The 21,900-nt window shown below is 41.1% G+C and overlaps 1 protein-coding gene across 4 annotated transcripts in view; it reads left to right on the top strand.

Moving 5' to 3' along the window:
• Nucleotides 1–21,900, top strand: part of TBC1D4 (TBC1 domain family member 4) — a 162,818-nt gene that overhangs the window by 88,138 nt on the left and 52,780 nt on the right. For all 4 annotated transcript variants that reach the window (XM_075918883.1, XM_075918884.1, XM_075918886.1 and 1 more), the window contains exons 2-8: nucleotides 2,331–2,915; nucleotides 5,057–5,146; nucleotides 8,863–8,967; nucleotides 12,939–13,071; nucleotides 15,482–15,573; nucleotides 18,078–18,188; nucleotides 18,736–18,855. In XM_075918883.1, coding sequence (XP_075774998.1) covers nucleotides 2,331–2,915; nucleotides 5,057–5,146; nucleotides 8,863–8,967; nucleotides 12,939–13,071; nucleotides 15,482–15,573; nucleotides 18,078–18,188; nucleotides 18,736–18,855 — 1,236 coding nt within the window. The remainder of the gene's footprint in view (nucleotides 1–2,330; nucleotides 2,916–5,056; nucleotides 5,147–8,862; nucleotides 8,968–12,938; nucleotides 13,072–15,481; nucleotides 15,574–18,077; nucleotides 18,189–18,735; nucleotides 18,856–21,900) is intronic.

Raw genomic sequence — 21,900 nt, forward strand, 5'->3', positions numbered from 1 at the left:
ACTAAATTGCAAAATATTAATTGCTGATTTAGATGAGAGGTGTGGTCCTTTACATTTTCATTCTGATGACTATCTTGTCTAATTGTGCCCCCACTGCCTATAGTGATTTTTAACAGCTGCTAGTTCATGAAGCAACAAGAGTTAACCTGATTGGAGCTTTCAGATATCAGAGGGTTTTTACAGTAAACCATAGCATAAAACAGTGGTGGGCAACTTGTGGTCCATCAGGATTCTGTGTGGCCCACAAGACATTTTATTTACCGTTGCCCAAGTGCAGGGCTGCCAAATTCCACTCATTTCCATCTGCATATTTTTTTCCATCCAGCATTACTAAAATGACATGCACATAAAATAAGACCACGTGAAGTGAGGTGCATGCTGATTGCATGCAATATTGACTGAGAACTGTGTTCTCCCACTGCATCCAATCAGAGTGCTGCTATGCTTCAGTTGGCATGCCCCACAAATTCTAGCTCCACAAGCGCAATTAGCAAAACTACCCTATCCCAGGAGACCATTTTGGTTATACAGTCTTGCAGCCCTCTGAGATTAAGGAGGGCCACTGCAGCCCACTCACTAACCTAGATTGTCCATCGCTGGCATAGAGAAACAATTTAAAATGAAAGAGGTTAATATTATATGCTGTAGTCATGGGCTTTCTAATAAAAATTAGGAAGCAAGTTCTGCAATTAAGCATCTCTAAGAATACCACTGCCATACTTGGCTCATACTGCATTTGAGGCCAAAACCTAACTGGCATTCAAGGGAATTAATACTCTGAAGGGGGGAAAATCACTCTAGTCATAAAGCTATCAGGTTTTAGTAACTGATAGAAAAAAAATCTCTGAAGTTTTCAGATAAGCATTTGCAGCTCCAGGGAAGCTATTTATATTGTGGCAAATAATGTAAGTTATTCATTTAACACTCTATTTCTGTATTGTACCTCTGTGGGACCACAAAATTCAGGTGTACAACCAATATCCATGCAAACTGGGATCTCACTCTATTGCCTTGTGTGTGTGAAAGTATGCACTGCGCACCTTGCTCCCTAGAAAATCATAACCAAAGTTACCCATATAATTGTACCAAGTACCACAATTAGATGTTGGGACAAGTATAGCTCACTTACTGAAGCAGTGGTGGGCAATAATTTTGATAGGAGGTAACTCCCAAGATTTTGATATGTGGTCAAGAGTTGCACTTCTCTATGGAGAGGGTGCGAGATCTGGTGCAAAGGCTGGGTACAGAAAGGAGCTTGTGGTAGGGGATCGGGAGGAGGGAGGGAGTTGGGGTGAAGAAAGGGGTTGTGATCTGGGGCTTAAAGCGCAGGAGGGGGCATGAGTGCAGGAGAGGATTCTGACCTGAGGAAGGGTTGTAGGAGGGATGCAGGATCTGGAAGGGAGTTGTGATCTGGGAGATGGGGTGCAGAGGGCTTGGGTGATGCTCTGTGGCAGGAGGGGTTGTGGCCTGGGGCAGGGAGTTGGGGTAGGTAGTGAGGAGCTGGGTGCAAAGGCAGGCTCTGGCTGGGAGATGCTCACCTTGGCGACTTCTGGCCAGCAGCCTGCAGGACCCCAAGGCAGGCTTACTGCCTGCTGCAGTCCCAGACTGGTCAAAATGGCTGGATGCTCCTTGTGGCTATCTGCTCTGGGCGCTGGGAGGAGTGGGAGGGGAAGGCTTCATGCACTGCCACCACCTCCCAGCAAAATCTTTCAACTCCCCTTGGCTAGTTTCACCAATGGAAGCTGAGAAATTTTCTTGGAGTGGGGGCAGCACGTGAAGCCTCCCTTTCTCCCCTCCCCCCATGCCTGGAGCAGAGAGCCACAGGGAGCAGCCAGCCACTTAGAGCAGCCCCACACTTGTTTATGCCTGGGGTCCTGGTGGGGCAGCACATGGGCCAGATCCTGAGATTTGGCGGGCCGAATCCAGCCTATGGGCTGTATCTTGCCTGTCCCTGTGTTAAAGGGTCTATTAATAGCAAAATTGGTAAGGCTTTAGAAATATTCTTGACACTCATTAACCTTGAGAAATGGTGCATACAAGATTTAGCAATGACTGGTTATATATTTTGAGGTGGTACTGCAATTTGTGCCACCAGCTTGCATCTAAATTGTTTGCATAAATATTTGTTGTCTTAGATGGAATATCCTTCGGATTGTGCTAACAAAGCCTCTTCTGACAAATCCAATTGAGGATAATGATGATTTTTATCTGACCTTGTACAAATCAGCATTGGATTCTAATCCTTTTTTTTAAGGTCATTCATATTGACATTTGTGGATTTAGTATTTAATTTCTGGTTTTCTTATTGAAGATTTTTAATTGTCATCCAGGTTCCTGATGTGATCAGCAGCATAAGGCAAGTGTCCAAAGCCGCTCTGAAAGAGGATGCCAAACCTGGAAAGGACAGTGAGGATGCCTTCTATAATTCCCAAAAATTTGAGGTTTTGTATTGTGGAAAGGTGACTGTGGCCCATAAGAAAGCCCCATCCACTCTAATTGATGATTGCATTGAGAAATTTAGCCTACATGAGCGCCAGCGCCTGAAACTGTTGAGCGAACAGCGGAGCACAGATTCCAGCTCAGACTTAACCTTGTACGAAGGAGACGTGCCAGCTTCCCCATCAGATAGTCCATTTGAGGAGGTAGATGGCTCAAACGCTGCCATTGGGATCTTTACAATTGGAGGCCAGACCAACCTGGCTGGTGCCCGTGTCTCCTTCCCTGAGCGAATTTTGGAGGATTCTGGCTTTGATGAGCAGCAGGAATTCCGCTCTCGCTGCAGCAGCCTCACAGCAGTTATGCAAAAAAGGGTTCATGATACCAGTCTGAAAACACAGCCACGTAGGAGACATGCAAGTGCACCCAGTCATGTTCAGCCCTCGGACTCTGAGAAGAACAGAACAATGTTGTTTCAGGTAGGTGCCACAATTCATGCATGCAATAGAATTAGGAGCATTTGACTTTCATCATTATTATCACTGATGCATAGTGAAACATCTTATGCAAATTTCTGTTAAGCCAAAATATGCGTTTCTGTTTTGTATTGCAACACATGAAACCACACTGGAAAATGTTTTAAATAATATTGAATAATTTGTATCCCAGATATTTTGGGGAAAGCTGAAGTTTAAATCCTATGAGATCTGGTATATTTGAAGGGAATGTAACTGCTTATCTATTAGTTTGAGAATATAAACATAATAGGAGAACAGTGTGTTTTGTTTTACACTCTGATACTAGTATTCAGGCTTCTTTCAAGAGGTTTTGTGGATTGATTTTTATCTATAACATTATTTTAAGAGTGAACAAAATCTCCCTTTTGTGATGTTAAACAGTTTAAGATATGAAAATAATGTGCAGTTTGACTCATTTTCTTTTTTGATAAATTTCAGCAATGCTAAGAAGTTTTCTTTTCTAAAATAGGAATAGTGTGTCTTGCAAAAAGTCTGTTGGAAAAATTATACTTTTAAGATCAGTTCAATAGCTTATCCTCAAACTCTTTAGTCTAGCTTATCTCCTCTGATGTTCATTTAAAGATTTCAGAACATAGGCACTAAGCAAAAGAAAATTATTAGAATGAGTAATCCTTAAAAGGAAAGATATTTTGCTTTTTAAACTGATAGGCTGCTAAATGCTTAGGGATTTTTTTCCCCCCCTGTTTTGGAGAACAGATGTGTATTTTCATCCTCTTGAGAAATACTAACGGACGTGAGGAAATATATTGCCATTTAGAAACCCACAGCCCATCACTGGTCGTGAAAGGACTTAGTTGAAAAGCCCTTCAAGCTCCATAGGCTATATTTACATGCCCTTGGGGAGTAGTCCATGAAAATGCAGAGGGAAAATTCACTGCAGCAAATAATTTTGTTCTTGTTGACAATTTAAAAATAAGCCAAATGCATCACCTTTATTTTAAACAATGAACTGAAAACCAAGACTGTTGTTGTTATATAGGCTGAACCTCCCAAATCCAGGACTCTGGTCTGGCAACTTCTGTGGTCCAATAAGATCACGGATGTTGCTGGACCAAAGAGCCCCAGGAGAGTGGGGTCTGCAGAGTTCCAGCTGGGTCAGCGGTGGCTATGCAGGGGAACCCCAGTATCAGCCATGCCAGATGGCATCTGGGAACCTCTGCCCCAGCCAGGAACCCCCAATATCATTGGGGTCAGGTGGCTGGAGCGGCCTTGGCCGGGGAGCCCGGAGAACTCCCCAGCGGCAGTGAAGTCACACAGCTGCCTAGGAGCAATTGCTCTCCCTCATTTTCCTTTTTCCATAAGGGGTAAATTCTGCCAGCTTTGTTCACTGAATGAGCTACAGTAAAACTCCAGTTGTCCGGCATCCAGTGGTCCAGCACTCCCGATAGTCTGGCACTAACTGGAACCCAGAAGTGCTTCGGCCAGCCGGACAATTGGAGCTACTCTGCACCGCTTCCCCAAGTGTGCTGCTGCTGCTGCTGAAACTGACCAGTGGCGGACTTGGGGAAGAGGCACAGAGCAGAGCAGCTGGGGTGCTGCCTGGTTGGTCCCACAGCACTGCCCCTCACCCCCCTGCTCGGTGCCCAGCAACACTCCAGCTTCTCTGCTCCACACCGCTGCCGTTGCTGAAACTGACGAGTGGCAGACTTGGGGAAGCCTGGGACAGGACATCTGGGTGGCTGCCGAGTTGGTCCCGCAGCGCCGATCAGGTGAGGGGCGGCGCTGCGCGACCAACCCGACAGCAGCTCAGCTGCTCTGCTCCACTGCTTCCCCAAGTCGCCGCTGCCGCTTGCAGCCTGAGCTGTCCTGTCGCCACCCTCCCCCCCGCTCCACAGACTCTTCTGGAGTACCTCCTGATACTCCAGCATATCCAATAATCCAGCACCCCCTGGGTCCCATAGGTGCCAGATTATCAGAAGTTTACTGTACTATTCAGTATGAATAGCTAAAGCAAAAGTGACAGAACCCGCCCTGTTACTGAACTTCATTTGGTGTATTATTCACTTGTGCCTTATAAAACAGTCTCTGTGTGTGTGTTTTTTTGTTTGTTTGGTTTTTTTTTGTTTTTTTTAATTTTCCAGGTTGGACGATTTGAAATTAACCTCATCAGCCCAGACACCAAATCTGTTGTGCTTGAAAAGAATTTTAAAGATATCTCCTCATGTTCTCAGGTATGTATTTATTGAGTAGTTCCAGTACTATCTGGAAAGGGTTTGTTTTGTTTTTTGTTTTGTGTTAGGTTTTTTGCTCTGAGATGCTGTCATGATAGTAGAAAGAGGCAATCAAAGCATGTGTTGATTTTAGAAGATTAAATAAAAACACAGTACACAATGTTCTTGAATTTAGTAGTTGTGTACCATATGTCACTCCTTAAACAGCTCTACTTTTATTTTAATTAACACCTGTATAACTAAATTTTGGCTTTCTTTGTAGAACCCTAATAAAAACTTGGTAAAACAGTCATGCTGTGCCCTCTTGTCCCCTTCCATGAGTAACGGGAAATGTTAAATATAATCTAATGGAGTGATGTTGGAGGTAATAATATTTTGAATATGAAGAACACCACATGCTACAGTTTAAGCTGCTGGAAAAGAGACTGAAATCCAGGACCTCAGTAGTAGCATTCTCTGAAATGGTTCCAGTTCCACACACAGAGCAAAGTAGACATACAGAACTGTGGGATCTCAATGCATGGATGAAATGATAGTGTAAGGAGGAAGGGTTTAGATTTATTAGGAACTGGGGAAACTTTTGGAAAGGGGAAGCCTGTACAGGAAGGAGGGGCTCCGCCTAAACCAAAATGGAATCAGATTGCTGGCACTTAAAATTTAAAAGATCGTAGACCTGTTTTTAAACTAAACATAACTAAACACAATAGTACATGGATCAGATAGACATCCCTTAGGAGAGTGTCTATTAACAGAGATTCTCTATGCCCTAGTAAAAAGAGGAAGATGATGAAATATAGGTAAGAGCTGATGAGAAACAATCAAATTAATTTCCATCTACTAGTTTATAGGCATTTCTGCATTCCTCCTTTGAAATGTACAAGAGCTCCCAGGCTCTGTACATTTCAAAGGGGGAATGTGGAACTCTGCTGCAGCCCTGGGGCCAACAGGAAGTCCTGCTGACTCTGGGCTGCACAAGGGCATGCCAGCTTTGAAATGTTCAAAAGTCCCCAGAGTCCCCCACTGACCCTGGGCTCCATGTTGCGCTGCTGATTTGAAATGCTCTTCGGAGCCCTGGGTCAGCTGGGGACTCCCCATCTGATCCTGGGTTCTGCGCAGCATTTCCCCAAACACGGGCTCCACATGGCGCTGCCACTTTGAAATGCCGCCTTGGCGTTTCAAAGGGGCAGTGCTGCAAAGCTGAGCCAGGGATCAGCTGGGAGGTGCTGCCTCTTTGAATGCCGCCTCAGTGTTTCAAAGGGGCAGCTCCTCACACCTGATTCCGGGCTCAGCTGTGCAGTGCTGCTGCTTTGAAGTACCCTTTTCCCCTCCCTTTGCTGCCTCTATCTGATAGAGGCGGCAAGGGGGGGACGGGATGGAATCGACTAGTCCTTAACATCTTTAGTTCCCATTTCCTCATTCCACAGTTATGTGTGTGCCAGAGCAGGGAACCAAACCATTGTTCCTTTTTAAAGCTTATTAAAGGTCTCCAAATGCATTTCCTTCTGGTTCTTAGGCCAGCATTGGATCCAAAGCACTCTTGTGAGATGATAAATTAACCCCATTCAAAATCTTCCTTTGTTGCATGACTACATAATTTGCAAATGAAAACTGGGATTAGCATTAACTGTTGCTTGTGTTGTAGGGAAAAGAGGGCTGCAAGCAGAGTGCTCACATAGACTAGATATTTACCAACAATAAAGATGAATTCATAGTATTTGTAGCAGACACAGATCAGACGGGCGCACAAGAAGAGGTGGAAAAGGCGAGTCCCTGTGGCTGATTTTGGTCTGTCTTAAAAACTTTGCTTACTAGGTAATGTCATGAATGGCAGCTGCCAGTTTCCATGTGGGTACTGGTAGCTGGCAGGGGCAGCTCAGGAGAAAAACACTGATAATGAATGAAGTCATTGATATTTAGAGTATGGTAGGGACTGACCCTAGTGTCTCAGACAGTCTCTGTTCCTGCTTTCTTCTTAACTGAGACAAGGTGGATAAGGTAATATCTCTTATTGGACCAACTTCTTTCAGTGAGGGAGACAGTTTTCAAATACAAAAGCTCCTCTTCGTGTCTGGGAAACTTACTAAAAGTGTCTGAGCTAAATACAAGGTCAAATAGGTTAGCATAAGTAGCACAAGTAGAATAGGTTAGCACATGGAAGCGTAAGTTCAGACTATCTGTTCAATCTTGTATTTAGCTGTGACTCTGCCTACATTTCCCAGACCTGTAGAGCTCTTGGTAGCTTTAAAGCTTGTTTTTCACAAACAGAAGTTGATCCAATAAAAGATATTACTTCATCTGCTTGAGACCACCTTCTTCCAAACTGGGCATTTTGTAGGCAATAAATTGTTTTAGTTTTGTTTCATATTAGTGATTATGTAGTCTTTCACTAGAACATAACATGAGTGGGAGGGTGGGGGGAAAAAAAAAACTTGTTGAGAACTAAAGTGAATAGGTGCGAACAAAATTGTTTCCAAAATATCTGTGGCATATTAGAAAAGGAGTCTGTTTTAAAAGTACAAAACAGACCAAAACAATCCTCAAACAACCCAGGAGAATTCTTATGGTCAATAGAAATGAAATATTAATGTGTTCTAGCCAAATACTTGAATACATCCGCATTTGTTCACTGTTTAACACAGTGTGTTAACCATTCCTTTATCATGGATTTATTGTGATAACCTGGAATATTCACCCTTAGGAGCTTACAGTTGATTAAAATGAAAGGAAGCAGCAATCTCTCCAAAGTGTATTTAGGATTATTTTACCGCTGCCTTGGTAAATGTGCTGCTTTTCAGTGACATGAGTATACGAGGGTGGTTAATTTCAGACTGTAAAATGCATGTGTCAAATTTATCTGAGCAATCCAACTAATATATATGATGCAGTTGTATATACCTACATGTGTAATTTCAAGTGTCAGACAGCTGTGCGGGTTTCTTGTTAAGTTTCACTGACCTTGTGAGTAACTTAGAACAATAAACAATTGTCATGTGACCTGTTGTATGACCAGTTGAGATGCCCTGGTAGAGAACAGAGCTGGAAGTACAGTTAACAAACTGGCTGTGCTATTTTCAGGTACAGTGACGCAAGTGTCATCCCACCTTCCCCTATGCAAGGAAATGAGAAAACTCAGACAGATTTTGCTGTAATTCTTCCTAAGTTTGTATTAAAATGGTTTATGCTGAGTCTGGTATCTGGTCTGCTCTCTAAGTAAATATGTGGGCTTAACCAAAGTGAAGGTCAGAAGGGTGGCCCTTTTGCATGTATAAAATCTGTGCCCTCTCACTTTGAGGTTGAAGGACCTGAGCTGCCATAGGTAAAATGGTCCTAGTGTCGTAAGGTGAGAAGATAGGGGCTAATCTGGACTAATTAAATCCAAGGAAGAATATAGTTAAGGTAAAATTGTATCCTAGCTAAATTTCTTTCCTCTTACTCATGGCCCTTTTGTATGTGTAAGAAGTCCTATGACTCGTAACCGTATTACACTTCTTTCTTTGATAAATAATGGCAGCCATGAAAAAACGAAGAATTGCCATGCTTAATATCAGCAGCCATGCAGATTTTTTATTTGCTACAAATTCTCAGTAGGGGATAAAGGAGGTGTACCCCAAAGATAACTGTTGGGAAGAGCTGAAATATTACTATCACTATATTTTTCTGACCTGATTTGGTATTTTAAAATGAATACATCACTAATACTTTTTCATTTTTTTCAGGGTATACAACATGTTGACCACTTTGGTTTCATTTGTCGGGAATCTGTTGAAACTGGGATCAACCAGTATGTGTGCTATGTGTTCCAGTGTGCAAGTGAATCTTTGGTAAGTAATTGGCATAAATGGTAATGGCAGTGTAGACCAAGCCTATAACTCAGTGGCATGGAAAATCCACACCCCAGAGCAGTGTAGTTGTGCTGACCTAACCCCCAGTATGGACAGCAGTATATCAACTGGAGGGCTTCTCTTGGTGATATAGCCACTGGGAGGTAGAATACCTGCACGAACAGAAGAAGCTCTCGGTGCCTCTGGTACTGTAACTGTAGATAAGCCCTCAGTTTTCACATTTTGGTAATCTCTTTCATCAGAGGATCTCAAAACTCTTAATAATCTCTGATTTTTCTGAAGCTATGTGATGCAGATAAGTGTTGTCCCTGCTTTCCATACAGGTAAACCGAGGCTCAGTGATTCAGAATCTGCTCTCCTTTGTGAATGCATAACTACATGTGCATGCAGCAATGCTTAACATCTGGACATGTCTGGAATTAGAATTTGCAGACATCAGATGTTTACACTGACAAATTCCAGGTGCATATATTTGAGTGTGCAGGTGGTGGCTAGATCAAGTCGTAAGTGAATATTTGACTGTAAGTAACTTGCAGGTTTTTCTCTGTTGAGATATAGACTCACAGGACTGGAAAAGACCTTGAGAGGTCATCTAAGCCAGTCTCCTGCACTCACAACAGGGCTAAGTGTTAGTTAGACTATCCCTGACAGGTGAGTCTCTCAACTGCTCTTAAAAACCTCCAATGACAGAGATTCCACTATCTCCCAAGGCAACTATTCCAGCACTTTTAATCGCCCTCAAACTGGGAACATTTTCTATTGCCCCATTTAAACCTTCCTTGCTGCCATTTAAGCCTATGGCCTTATCTACGCTTTCTAGCAACAAAACATGGGGAGCATTCACTTGTGATGCAACAAAAATCACCACATACCTCCACTTTTGGTGACAAAAAACTTCCACCGCTGCTCGAGACTATGCTGCTTCTTCGTAGAGGGCAAGGAGAACATTTTTTTTTCCTCTCCTTAGTGAACTGGGGCCAAACTTACTAAATTAGTAACTGAGCTGGAAATAGAATTTGGATGTACTGAATTCCAGTCCATGGCTTCCAGTACTAAGCTGTCATACTCTTTCCCTGTGCCACGCACATAAAAATAAAGTAGGGACCTCAGGTTTGAAGCAGAAAAAGTGGATCTATAATTATTCTGCATAATGGATAGTTGAAATGTGTGACATAATGGACGAGTCATCAGTTAGTCATTGTAGTTATGAGACACAGCATACACAATTGTTAGATATGACATATATAAAGTAATGCCTTTGCACTATTTTCTTAGGGGGAGAAAGACGAGAAATAATAACTTTTATTGGGGCAACTTCTGTTGATGAAAGAGACAAGCTTTCAAGCTGCACAGTGCTCTTTTAATGGCAGGTACTAAGAAACCAAATTGTTATAATGAGAGCTAGGTTAAAGGAGGGAGGAACCCTCTAAAAAAATTTTAAATATTTTTTTTCTTACTTTTAAACAATTTTCAAGAATTAAATTATTTCAACTAATTCTGTAGCTGTCTAGAAGACAAACAAAAAAGAAAATTATTCTTAAAGTTGTTTTAATTGAAAGTCATATTTTTGATAAATATGTTTAACAGATACAATTTTTGCCAGCTCTGTTCAGTTCAGAGCACCAAACAATTTGAGCATTACGGAGTACTGCAGCAGTTGTTTCAGGGCTACGCTTTGTTATCAGGGCTTCAAACAGTGTAGGGCTAGATCGTCAGTTGGGGGAAACAAGCATAGCTTTACTGGAGTTCATGGAACTACACTACTTTACACCAACTAAAGATCTGACCCATTGTCAAATTTTGAGAGAGAGCCACTCCTTTGAATGGTCAGCTGATTGTAATTTCAAGAAAAATATATCTTTACCTGAATGGTTAATTTAAACCCTGACAATAATTCACAGGTAACCTAAAAGAAAGGAGGTGGATTATATAAATAAAACTCTCCTCCTTAACTCCCTCACATATTTAAGACTAATACATATTCCACTCGAAATAAATATTTAAATGGACAGAGGCATGGGAAAGAGACTTACTCTTTGTAAAGCAGAGTGGTAGGCTGTGCCGTTGTAATTGTGACTGCATTCCACGAGCCTTGTGAAATCTTTGTGACAGGACAAGAATAAATTGAGTTGTGAGAACTCAGCCAGAAGCTACCAAACAACATTAAATAGCACATGCCACAGAACTCAAACTGACTAATGCAGGCTTCCACCACCTATGCAAAGCTTTGCTTGATGATCAACAGATCACATTTTTATAATCCTAGCCCTCCTTTTATGATCCTAGTTTGAATGTTAGCAGATTGCTTGTAGACAGAAACCCGAACGTGCAGTCACGTTCCATCCATGACAAATGTGCTTCACAGAAAAGTGATATATGAGAGCAAAGAACTGGATCAGAAGTACAATATTCGAAAGCCCTCTAAGAATTGAATTGTCAATTTCAACACAATTTTCAGTCTGGCAGAAAAAACAAGGAAGTGGGCTGATTTGTGTGTCCTTAAAATGCATAAGAGGGAAGGAGATTCTGAGAAGTCTGTCTACAAAGCACATTTGAATATCTATCCCAATTTAGGAGAGAATGTTCACTTCTGGCCTATTTCCCATGCAAAATAAAGACTGACCTTACCCAGTATGCCAATGTGTGGGAACACTGCATTAGGGTATTTGTGGGCTATGTGAGAAAAGAGCAGGTTGCAGGCTGGAGTCTGGAAAACAATATATGAGTTATTTGTTGGTTACAAAGAAACTTGTAGCTTGTCTTTCAAATCCTTTGATCCAAGTGAGTAAGGGACTAAGAGGCTGGTACCTAAAGTTTCTGACATACCAGCAGAATATCAAAAGTATTTTGTTCTTAAGTGAGTTACACCAGGACAAATACACTCTTTTAGGAAAAAAAATAATACATAACTATTCCCATGAGAAGCATCAGTAGATCCCTTTACTTGTATCACTACTGCAATTATGTACCCAATGAAGCTAAAATCTAAATATCTTAGAAGTGAGGATCATAATATGCTTTTTGAAGCTACTGGCAAATAAAATGTAATCTCTGTGTACAGTGAGACCTATTTTCCAAGCCTGAGTGCTTAAAGTTACAAAGTTATGGCTCGATTTGATTTGATTTTTTTCAGGGGGAGCTGGGGATGTACACCATTTCAGAAATGGGCCAGTAAATTCCCACCGGGATCTACAGAGCCATACAGTGAATTTTTAGAAGGCTGCTGAAGGGTCAGATTTTTAAAGGTGTTCAGGCACCCAAGGTATGTCTAGACTACATTGTTTTTTTCGAAAAAACTTCCCTTTTTTCGAAAAAAACTACACTGGCATCCACACTGCAATCACATTCTTTCAAAATTAAATTGAAAGAATGAAGGGGTTTTTTTCGACATTGGTAAACCTAAAATTATGAGGAACACTTTTTTCGAAAGAGCTCTTTCGAAAAAAGGCGTGTGTGGATGCAGAACAGGAACATTTTTCAAAAAAAGAGGCAATCGAAAAAAGCACAGGTGCCCTGGTGGCCATTCTGTGAATAGCAATCAGGGCTTTCTTTGAAGAGAGTGTCCAGGCAATCGGGATGCTCTCTTTCAAAAAAGGAGATCACTTTTTCAAACTGGTTTTGAGGGGTGGATGCTCTCTTTCGAAATAAGCTTTTAGTCTAGACATACCCCCACAGATATAGGGAGTCATGTACGCCCTTTTTAAAATCCCACTAGGCACCTTCCTCCTATTGTCTACAATGTCCTTGTCTGACATCCTGTTGAAATCCATAGCAAATTAGGAATGGAACCTTGTTTTCTGGACCACTAAACTACTGCATGTTTTTATGATTATGCCGTATGAACAGGAAACATTCCTAACAAAACTTTATTGTAGAATAATTTCACATTCAATCTGTCTCGAAAATACCCAGAATTTTCATAGTCTGTTCTGTTTTTCTTTTCCTTCTAGGTTGATGAGATAATGCTTACCCTGAAACAAGCCTTTAGCACTGCTGCAGCTCTACAGAATGCCAAGACTCAGATTAAACTGTGTGAGGCCTGTCCTATGCACTCTTTACATAAACTCTGTGAAAGAATTGAAGGTACCAATTCAGTTTATTTCAAATTATCTAGATTTTTTTTCTTTTTTCACTCCAGAAGTATCCTAGTTCATCAGATATTAGTTCAATTAAAATCGGCCTAAAGTCTCAAATATTTTTGTTTCTGTCTTTACTCCTGCTCTATATATTTTTAGCATTTAAAAATTCTCAACATAGTGCTCTGAACACATTTGGAGCCCATTGTTTTTAAGGGAGGCTTTAAAAGTGGTAGTGAATGAAGGGACAGTGATGATGGGATGGAGGTTTTTGCTTCCCCCCCCCAGAAGTTGAGTGCTTTATGTATTTCATTACTTGTTCAATTGCATTAAATATGTTGTTAAACTATGAGATTAATTAAACAAAGATAATTAATTTAGGGCCACCACCTGACTTCAGATCTGACTTCACACACAGTTTTGACTTCAATGACAGTTAAATATGCCACAATATGGCTTTATAATATTTGACAGTATGGTTATTAGAAATAACGTAATCTGGCGGGTGAAACCCAACATACATAATCTAATATGATATACTCTGTTCTCTAAAAGGTAGCGGGGCGTTCACACAGAAACTTGTCTCTTGTTTTTGTACAAGGTACATTGTAATAAACACCACAAAACTTCTATTTGTGAAATAAACATGATCACTACAGAATTATGAGCTCCCTCTGGTGGATGAAAAGCACAAGAAATCTTGGCAGGGGGAGTACAATGTTCTAGCTAATCTGTCTGGGTACACGTCTCTGTTAAAGCACTAGATTATTCAGAAGTGGCAAATCATGGCTAGGAATTTCCTCCTTTCTTAATGAAAAGCTACAAATGCATAAGCTGTTTTGTCCTGATGACATGCATAGAAAGATTCATCGAAGTGAAAACGAGCCAACACCAAGATTTTCAAAAGTGACTTGTGAGTTTGGGTACTTCACCTTAGGTATTCCCCCGCCCACCACTGGAGACACATTAAGAGAGCCCAATATTTTCAAAAGTACAGAACATTGACCATCTGAAAATAGGACCTTCTAATATATATATTAAGTTGGGCACCTAAATCACCAGTCACTTCTGAAAATCTTTTTGTAAATAATTGTTGCTACAGTGTTTTTGGTGTCTTTAAATATTTGTTGGGCTTCAGACACAACCAAAAGGTGTCCTATTACCAAAGGATTTATTGTAAAGGAAGCCTAACCGTTTTTGTTGTGATATTCAGTTGCTTCAGGTTACTCTGCCAAACTTTAATGATTCCGGTTAAAATCCTCCATGCTGGGTGTTTGCATCAGTCTAAACGTTTTTTAAAAGGGTTTTCAAATAAAATGGTTCAGTGGCTTGAAAATGTAATTGGGGGCAGGGAAGAATGTGGTGTTTGGCTAATGTTTGACAGTCTTATCTTTTAAACTTAAGGTGTGATTTTTATTCTTTGAGCAGAGACATGGAGGTTGTCTAGGGCCTTGGTTTTCCCCTGTGACAATTCATCCAGATTTGGCTGGGGTATAAACATCTGAAAATTGCTGCAGTCCTAGAGCATAGTCTGCCTGATGATGAACTGGAACTTTTTTGCTACAGTTGCTACTCCCAGGAGCTAAAGTTGCTGTGGCCCAGGAACAGAGAGAGTAGGTAGACTTTCTTCTCTATATGGAGGGTATGCCACACTGCAGAGGAAGTTCGAAGCTGCCACTGTCGATCTTCCAGGGTTCGAATTAGTGGCTTAATTAAGACAGCTAATTCGAAGTGAGGGGGCACTTTGGTAGATGCTGGTAACCCTGCTTTCATGAGGAGTAAGGGAAATCAAAAGAAGAGTGTTCGCTCTTTGACTGCCTGCAGTGTGGATAGTGCCAAAAGTTAAGGTATTTCGACTTCAGCTACACAATTAGTGTAGCTTAAGTTGCATATCTCAATTCGACTTTGTCCCGTAGTGTAGACGTACCCTAAATGATCCCCCTTGGGCATCCAGAAAACATTGAGGAGTAGGAAGGAGCCTGACTTGAATATATAAGAGATGATGGGGACAAGGGCAGGTTGGAGTGTATTGGGGGAGAAAGAGGAACAGCTTTGGACCTCCATACAAGGTCCTAGAGTTTTTTTCACTGTGGTGTTCTATGCAAATGTTTCCCAGATGTGATTCCCTATCCACTATTAAAATAAGGCACTGAATTCTTTCTTCATTATGATCTAGTAAGAGTTGACAAAGTAAGAGATTTGCACTTTAATAGTATTTGAAAAGTACTTTGTAAATATGTTAATAGCTTTTTAACTGGAAAGCTTTCTAAAAATATCTCATCTTCCATTTATTTTAAACGTGCATTATATTTGTATAGTTTTTTTAGTAGCATAGTTAGGAATCTCAGGATAGTCTGATGAATGAAATGAGTTTTAGTAGTTCTCCGAGGATTTATTTTAATTCTTTTTTCTTTAAGGTCTTTATCCACCAAGAGCCAAACTTGTAATTCAGAGACACCTGTCATCACTGACTGATAATGAGCAAGCAGACATTTTTGAACGTGTTCAGGTAATAAAGTCAATGTAGTTCTTGTGTCCCTCCCCTATCTGCATAGATTTTTACTTCCTTCGTATTCTGGAAGTCTTTTTAGTGTGTTTGTGTGCCTGTGTGCAAAGTTTTGTGCTAAAGTTGCTGACTTTCCGGTGGTCAGTGGGTTATATTTTAAATTAGGAAATACCGCTGAAAGAAGTGATATGGGTATTTGGCTTTCTTACAGTCAACAGCATGGTATAAATATTCCATATTAATTCATTTCTCAAAATTATTATAGATTACACCAGTCTAAAGTGATTTGAGAAAGTGCTGCTGTGGGAACAGTTCAGTTCCCAACTGTGCTTTAAACTTATCATTGACAATGGGCAAAGTTATTTAATCTGTCTGTACATCTGGTCCTTGTGTAAAATGCGGAAAACAGTACTTCCCAATCTTGTGGAGAGATGTGGGCTGAGTTCTATAATGTACGTGAAGCATTCAAATAATGAAGTGACGTAGGCAGTAAAAAAGAAAAGTCAGCGATAAAGTGACTCTAGTATAGTAGAAGATAAAATAACACATGGTTCCAAAATTCCCCTTAGAATTATGTACATATGAGTATTGACTCTGGAGGTTCATTCTATAAACAAGAAGAACCCTGAGCAGGATTTAAAAAACAAACAAGCAAACTAACAACCATCATGGCCCCCCATACCTGTTCCCACATCATGTATCTTTTTTTTTTTTAACTCCCCTTCACCTTCCAAAAACTTTAGGTCCTGCAAGAGAAACAAATTGCCCCATGCTATTACAAAAGTTAATATTGTTTATATATAATAACATAATTCAGGCTCAATTTTTACCAGTTAAGAGAATAAAATAAATCTAGCTTAAACCATATAAAAATACCTCAACTCCTATTATACATACATACATACATACATACATACATACATACATACATACATACATACATATAGATAGATAGACATTAAATCTTTTTGTCCCTTGCTTACATTTGAAAGTATTAAAAACTTATTTTTTAAAAAAAGAAAAACTTGTTTTACATTGTGGAAATTTTATTGATGATATGCTTACAAGAGATTTAATGTTTTCCTGAAAATTACTGCAGACTAGGTTTTTGTTTTGTTTTGCCCATCCAATCCCATCTGCAACATTTTACTTTCTGTTGGATCCCCATCCTGCTTCAGGGCTCTATAAGCAAGTATATTTAATGTGCAGGTGAAGAATTGATACAATGCATAAGAACATTTTGGCACTTTAAAATTGCACTTGGGATAAGATTTTTAAGAGATTGAGTCAATGTTTAACTGACCTAGGAACCTAAGTGTCATTTGCAAAATGAACTTGGACTACCTTTTGAAAATGCGACTTAAAATTAGGCATTGCAGAGTCTCATTCTCAAAAATAATGTAGATACTTAGAAACCTGTGTTCCATTGACCTCAAGTAATACTTAGGCTTGTAAGTCAGTTAAGCAGAGTAATCCTCATTGGAGTAACGCCTAAATACCTCTACAAATCTGAGCTACCATGGAGGTGCCTATCTGCAATGATATCTTCAAAAGCACCTAGCCACTTCTGAAAATGGTCTTGTATCCTAAGTCACTTAAGTGCTTTTGTAATTTTTGCTCTGCTTGAACAGTGCAAGGCATACTGTCTGTATGGTACTACATAAATTTTCATACAAGTTATTAGAAATCGCTGAATAATACTAATAGGCTTTGTCTACACTGCAAGATTTTGCAGCAGAAAAACTGCTAATGAGGATCTTGAGCAAAACAGAAGTGGCTACACTGCTTCTTTTTGTGCAAAAACCCCTTGCGCAGAATCGGCAGAAAATATGCCAATGACATTGTGACTCATTAGCATATTTTCTGCCACAAAAACTTGTAGTGTAGACATAGCCATAGTGTATATGCAATGCATACTACAAACTGCTATCATCTGGTGCACCAGGAACAACTTAACTTCCAAGAACACTTAGGGTACGTCCAGACTACATGCCTCTGTTGCCAGAGGCATGTAGATTAGGCTACCAGGCATAGGAAAATGAAGCGGCGATTTAAATAATCGCCGCTTCATTTAAATTTACATGGCTGCCGCGCTGAGCCGATCAGCTGTTTGTCGGCTCAGCGCGGTAGTCTGGACACGCGGGTGTCGACATCAAAGGCATTTGTCGACAGGTATGCCTCATCCCAGGAGGCATACCTGGGTGGTCGACAAATGCCTTTGATGTCGACACCCACGCATCCAGACTTTCGCGCTGAGCCGACAAACAGCTGATCGGCTCAGTGCGGCAGCCATGTAAATTTAAATGAAGCGGCGATTATTTAAATCGCTGCTTCATTTTCCTATGCCTGGTAGCCTAATCTACATGCCCCTGGCGACAGAGGCATGTAGTGTAGACGTACCCTTACACATTGAACATTCATAATATTTCTAATAAATCCAATAAAATGAAAGTAGTAATGAATGCGTTGAAAGAGATTTTGTTTTTTAATTTGTCTGTTCTTGACAGAAAATGAAGCCTGTGAGTGACCAGGAAGAAAATGAACTTGTGATCTTACATTTGCGACAGTTGTGTGAAGCTAAACAAAAGACACATGTCCATATTGGCGAGGCACCATTGGTAAATTCCAATATTTATTTCTATTACTTTATTCACATACATCCTTCAATAACATTAGTAGCATGATGCTAGAGTATAGCAATGAGAACTGTACCTTTTATCCTTTTATGTTGTTAATGAGAGAGGACTCCTCATCAGTTTTACATAACTATACTATTTTTTATTTACTTTGGCATGTTTGATTAAAGTTATTAAAATTTATATTTGGGATTGGGGTTGCTTTTCTGTTTTTTCTGTACACTTGGAAAAACTGGTTATTTTTGTTGCAGATTTTAGTACAATATAAGCAATGCCGAAAAAACCTTTTATCAGCCTAAACACATTAAGAAATAATTATGGTGCAGAGGAGAATGTATGGAATGTTACGTTTTTAGGCCATATGCTTCATTTCTTTAAATTTTTTTTTTATTAATTTAGTCAGGTAGCTGACATTCTATATATTAGAAAGGGTACATTGCTTGTTATTTGATCAGTTTTACCTTTCAGAGGCCTTCAGATGCCCCAAGTACTACCAAAGCTACCAAAGTTTCTTGCTTACTTTTAACAGAACATTTCAAATAATGCAATCCCAGAAAACACTGCCAGCAGTGGCCGGTTTAAACTCGACATTCTGAAAAACAAGGCCAAGAAATCCTTGACTAGTTCTCTGGAAAACATCTTCTCAAGGGTAAGATTAACAGCTTATTGTCGACAGTTCTTGCAGATGTCATTAACATAAGGTCATACAGTGTGGCTAAGTCTACACTGGCACCCTTTTCCGGAAATGCTTAAAACGGAAAAGGTTTTCCATTAAAAGTATTTCCGGAAAAGTGCGTCTACATTGGCAGGATGCTTTTCCGGAAAAAGTGCTTTTCCAGAAAAGCATCCTGCCAATGTAGACTCACTTTTCCGCAAAAAAGCCCCGATCGTCATTTTCGCGATCGGGGCTTTTTTGCGGAAAAGAAATCTGTGCTGTCTGCACTGGCCCTTTTCCGGAACAGTTTTCCGGAAAAGGACTTTTGCCCAAACTGGAGCAGCATAGTTTTTCTGGAAAAGCACTGATGATTTTACAGTAGATCGTCAGTGCTTTTCCGGAAATTCAAGGGGCCAGTGTAGACAGCTGGCAAGTTATTCCGGAAAAGCGGCTGATTTTCCGGAATACGTGGTCAGTGTAGACACAGCCTGTTTGTTTATTTTCCATATTTAACAAGCGTTCAGATTTATACAAAAAATAGGTATGCTAAGATTGTATGCTTGAAATTTAATTGCTTCCTATGGGTTTAATTTGGCTGTACTATGTTAATGTAAAATTCAGGAGAAATTCAAATGCATAGATGCAGAAAGGCAGTCTTTCAGCAAATATTTCTTAAAATAGGTAGTTTCCATCAACAGCAGTGATAGAATGCACAAAGTGAAGCTTGCAAGATTAACAGTTATGAGACATGATAAAATGTAATTTGATCATAATTTTGGAGTGTTTGTGAATGCCTGACCAATATATTGTCATATCCTTGGCAAATCTTATTGCATATACTTGACTAAATGAAGTTAAACCTCAGTGAATTAGAGCTAATACTTTTTTGGGTCCATCATATTAAAAATGTGATTGTGTATGTTATGGTATGGAATTGTATGTAATTCCTCTCCTCCTAGAGGAATGCTAATATAGTTCTGTCAGTTATCAGCCCTTTGACGCTATCTGCTACAGAGATTGCCATATACTTGTTCAAACATGATTCTCCTGGGACCCACTGGTTTTAAACAGTCTTGGAGTTGTCTTGTGATCCAGCAGATTAACAGGATCCCTAGCCCATGGGGGCCTTAAGGAAGGTTTGGAGCATTGGGCTTGCTGAGACCCATAACCCATGGCTTGTTCTGAGCTGAAGCTGTAATTTCCTGGAAGCCACAAGGAGATTCCTTGGATGGAGTTTGGAAGGACTGCTCCTACTTGAGTTCAAGATAGGTTGGGCTGGTCTTATTAGCATGAATGCAGGTTCTTTTAACATTTTTAAATGTGTTCTCTGTAGTAGTACTTTTTATCTTAAGAATGAAATAGGCTTGTTTAGAAAAAATGGTATGTAACTTAAAACAGTGGGTATTTGCACTACTCCTGTCTGGCGAGAAAGCAAGCAGATGTGTTTGGATCACATGTCTATGCTGAGAATAACACAGTGAAGGCAGGGAGCTGTGCAGCTTGTCTATTTTCCCTTTTAGACATAGTTATCTCCATTAGCTAAATCATTGCTATGTGTGTGTCAACAATTGCACCATAACAGGTTAATTGCCTCCAATTAAGCCTGTAATGTTCCCTGTCACATAATTTACCCATCGCATCTTTCCTTCCAGCACACGAGTAAGTAGCCCCTTTGCCCCAAACTCTTTCCCCCTCCGGGCCCTTGGCTGCAGCACCTGAGGAGCGGGGAGAAAACAAACCTCTGGCAGCAGGGAGATGACTGTCTGTCTGAGGGGAGCAGGGGAAAAATCAGGCCCCCGGCAGGCTGGGGGCACGACTTGGAGTGGAGAGACAAGAGATAGGGCCATGTGTATGTGGGTGAAATCTAGGGCCTTGTGTGGGGAGGAAACACCCACCTGGTGGGCTGTGGGAGGGGAGGAGGGGTGGGAACCTGGGACAGGGAGAGAGGAAACAGGCTCCTGAGGGTGAGGGGGACCTCCTACCCTAAATCCCTCTGTTACACTTGTAGAAATATAATTACAGGTTGTACTGTCCTAACTGGGACTCCCTGGTCCAGCAACATCCGTGGTCTGGGATGGGTCACAGATGTTCCTGGACCACAGAATTCAGGAGGAGGGCAGTCTGGCAGTGGCACAGGAGCGCCATAAGGGGCACAGGTGACTCAGCCAGAAACCCAGAGTGGGGAGGGAGGATAGACAGCATGGTGGGGAGTTCTGGCCCCAGAGGCTGTGGAGCTCTAGCCTGGCAGCAGCCATGAACCTCTGACCTCAGCCAGGGAGCTCTGTCCCTGTCCCCGGCTGTGTTCAGGGTAATGCCAGCCTCAATCCCAGTGGCACCCAGGAAGTTCTGGCCAGAGCCGTGGAACTCTGGCCATGTCCCTCTGCTCCAGCCGTGGAGCTCTGGCCATGGTGTTTCAGCCCTAGCAGTAGCGGGTCTGAGGCAGCAGTGGGGGCAGGCTGGAGCCTAGCCTGATGGCAGCACAGCCCTGAGAGGAGGGACCTTCCATGGTCTGTCGAATCCCCTTGTTTGGGACCAGTCAAGTCCCAAGATGCCAGACCAGTGAGGTCCAACCTGTAGTAGAATCTTATGGGGGGGCGGGGTTTAAACGTGGCATATTGCCTTATTGTGAATGCAGAATTAATTTCTTATTCCTAGCTACTAAAATTATCCACCATACGCACACACAGTTCTTTAGATGGGATATAATTACCAGCCTCTCACTTGCTTGTGTTGTTCCACTGTCCAAGCAGTCTAGACATGAGGAGGGGAGCTTGGTTGTGTCAGTGTGCACTGATGCTCCTGGAGGATGACTGTAGCACTGAAAGACCCAAGTCTATAGTTTCTTAACCATCTTTTTATATGTTTTGATCCATAGAGCCTGTCCTGTCCCACTGCCCCAGTCACTGTATGATCATGAATCGTTAGTTAACGGCAGATGGGATTTTGATCTTTTCTTGATTGGGCTTTTGTCTCTCTCTCTTGGGTGGGTTCTTTTGCAGGGCTCTCCTGTATTGTTCTTCTGCAATCGAGGTGATGCTG

Source organism: Pelodiscus sinensis, chromosome 1 (assembly GCF_049634645.1).
Source record: "Pelodiscus sinensis isolate JC-2024 chromosome 1, ASM4963464v1, whole genome shotgun sequence".
Classification (NCBI taxonomy): domain Eukaryota; kingdom Metazoa; phylum Chordata; order Testudines; family Trionychidae; genus Pelodiscus; species Pelodiscus sinensis.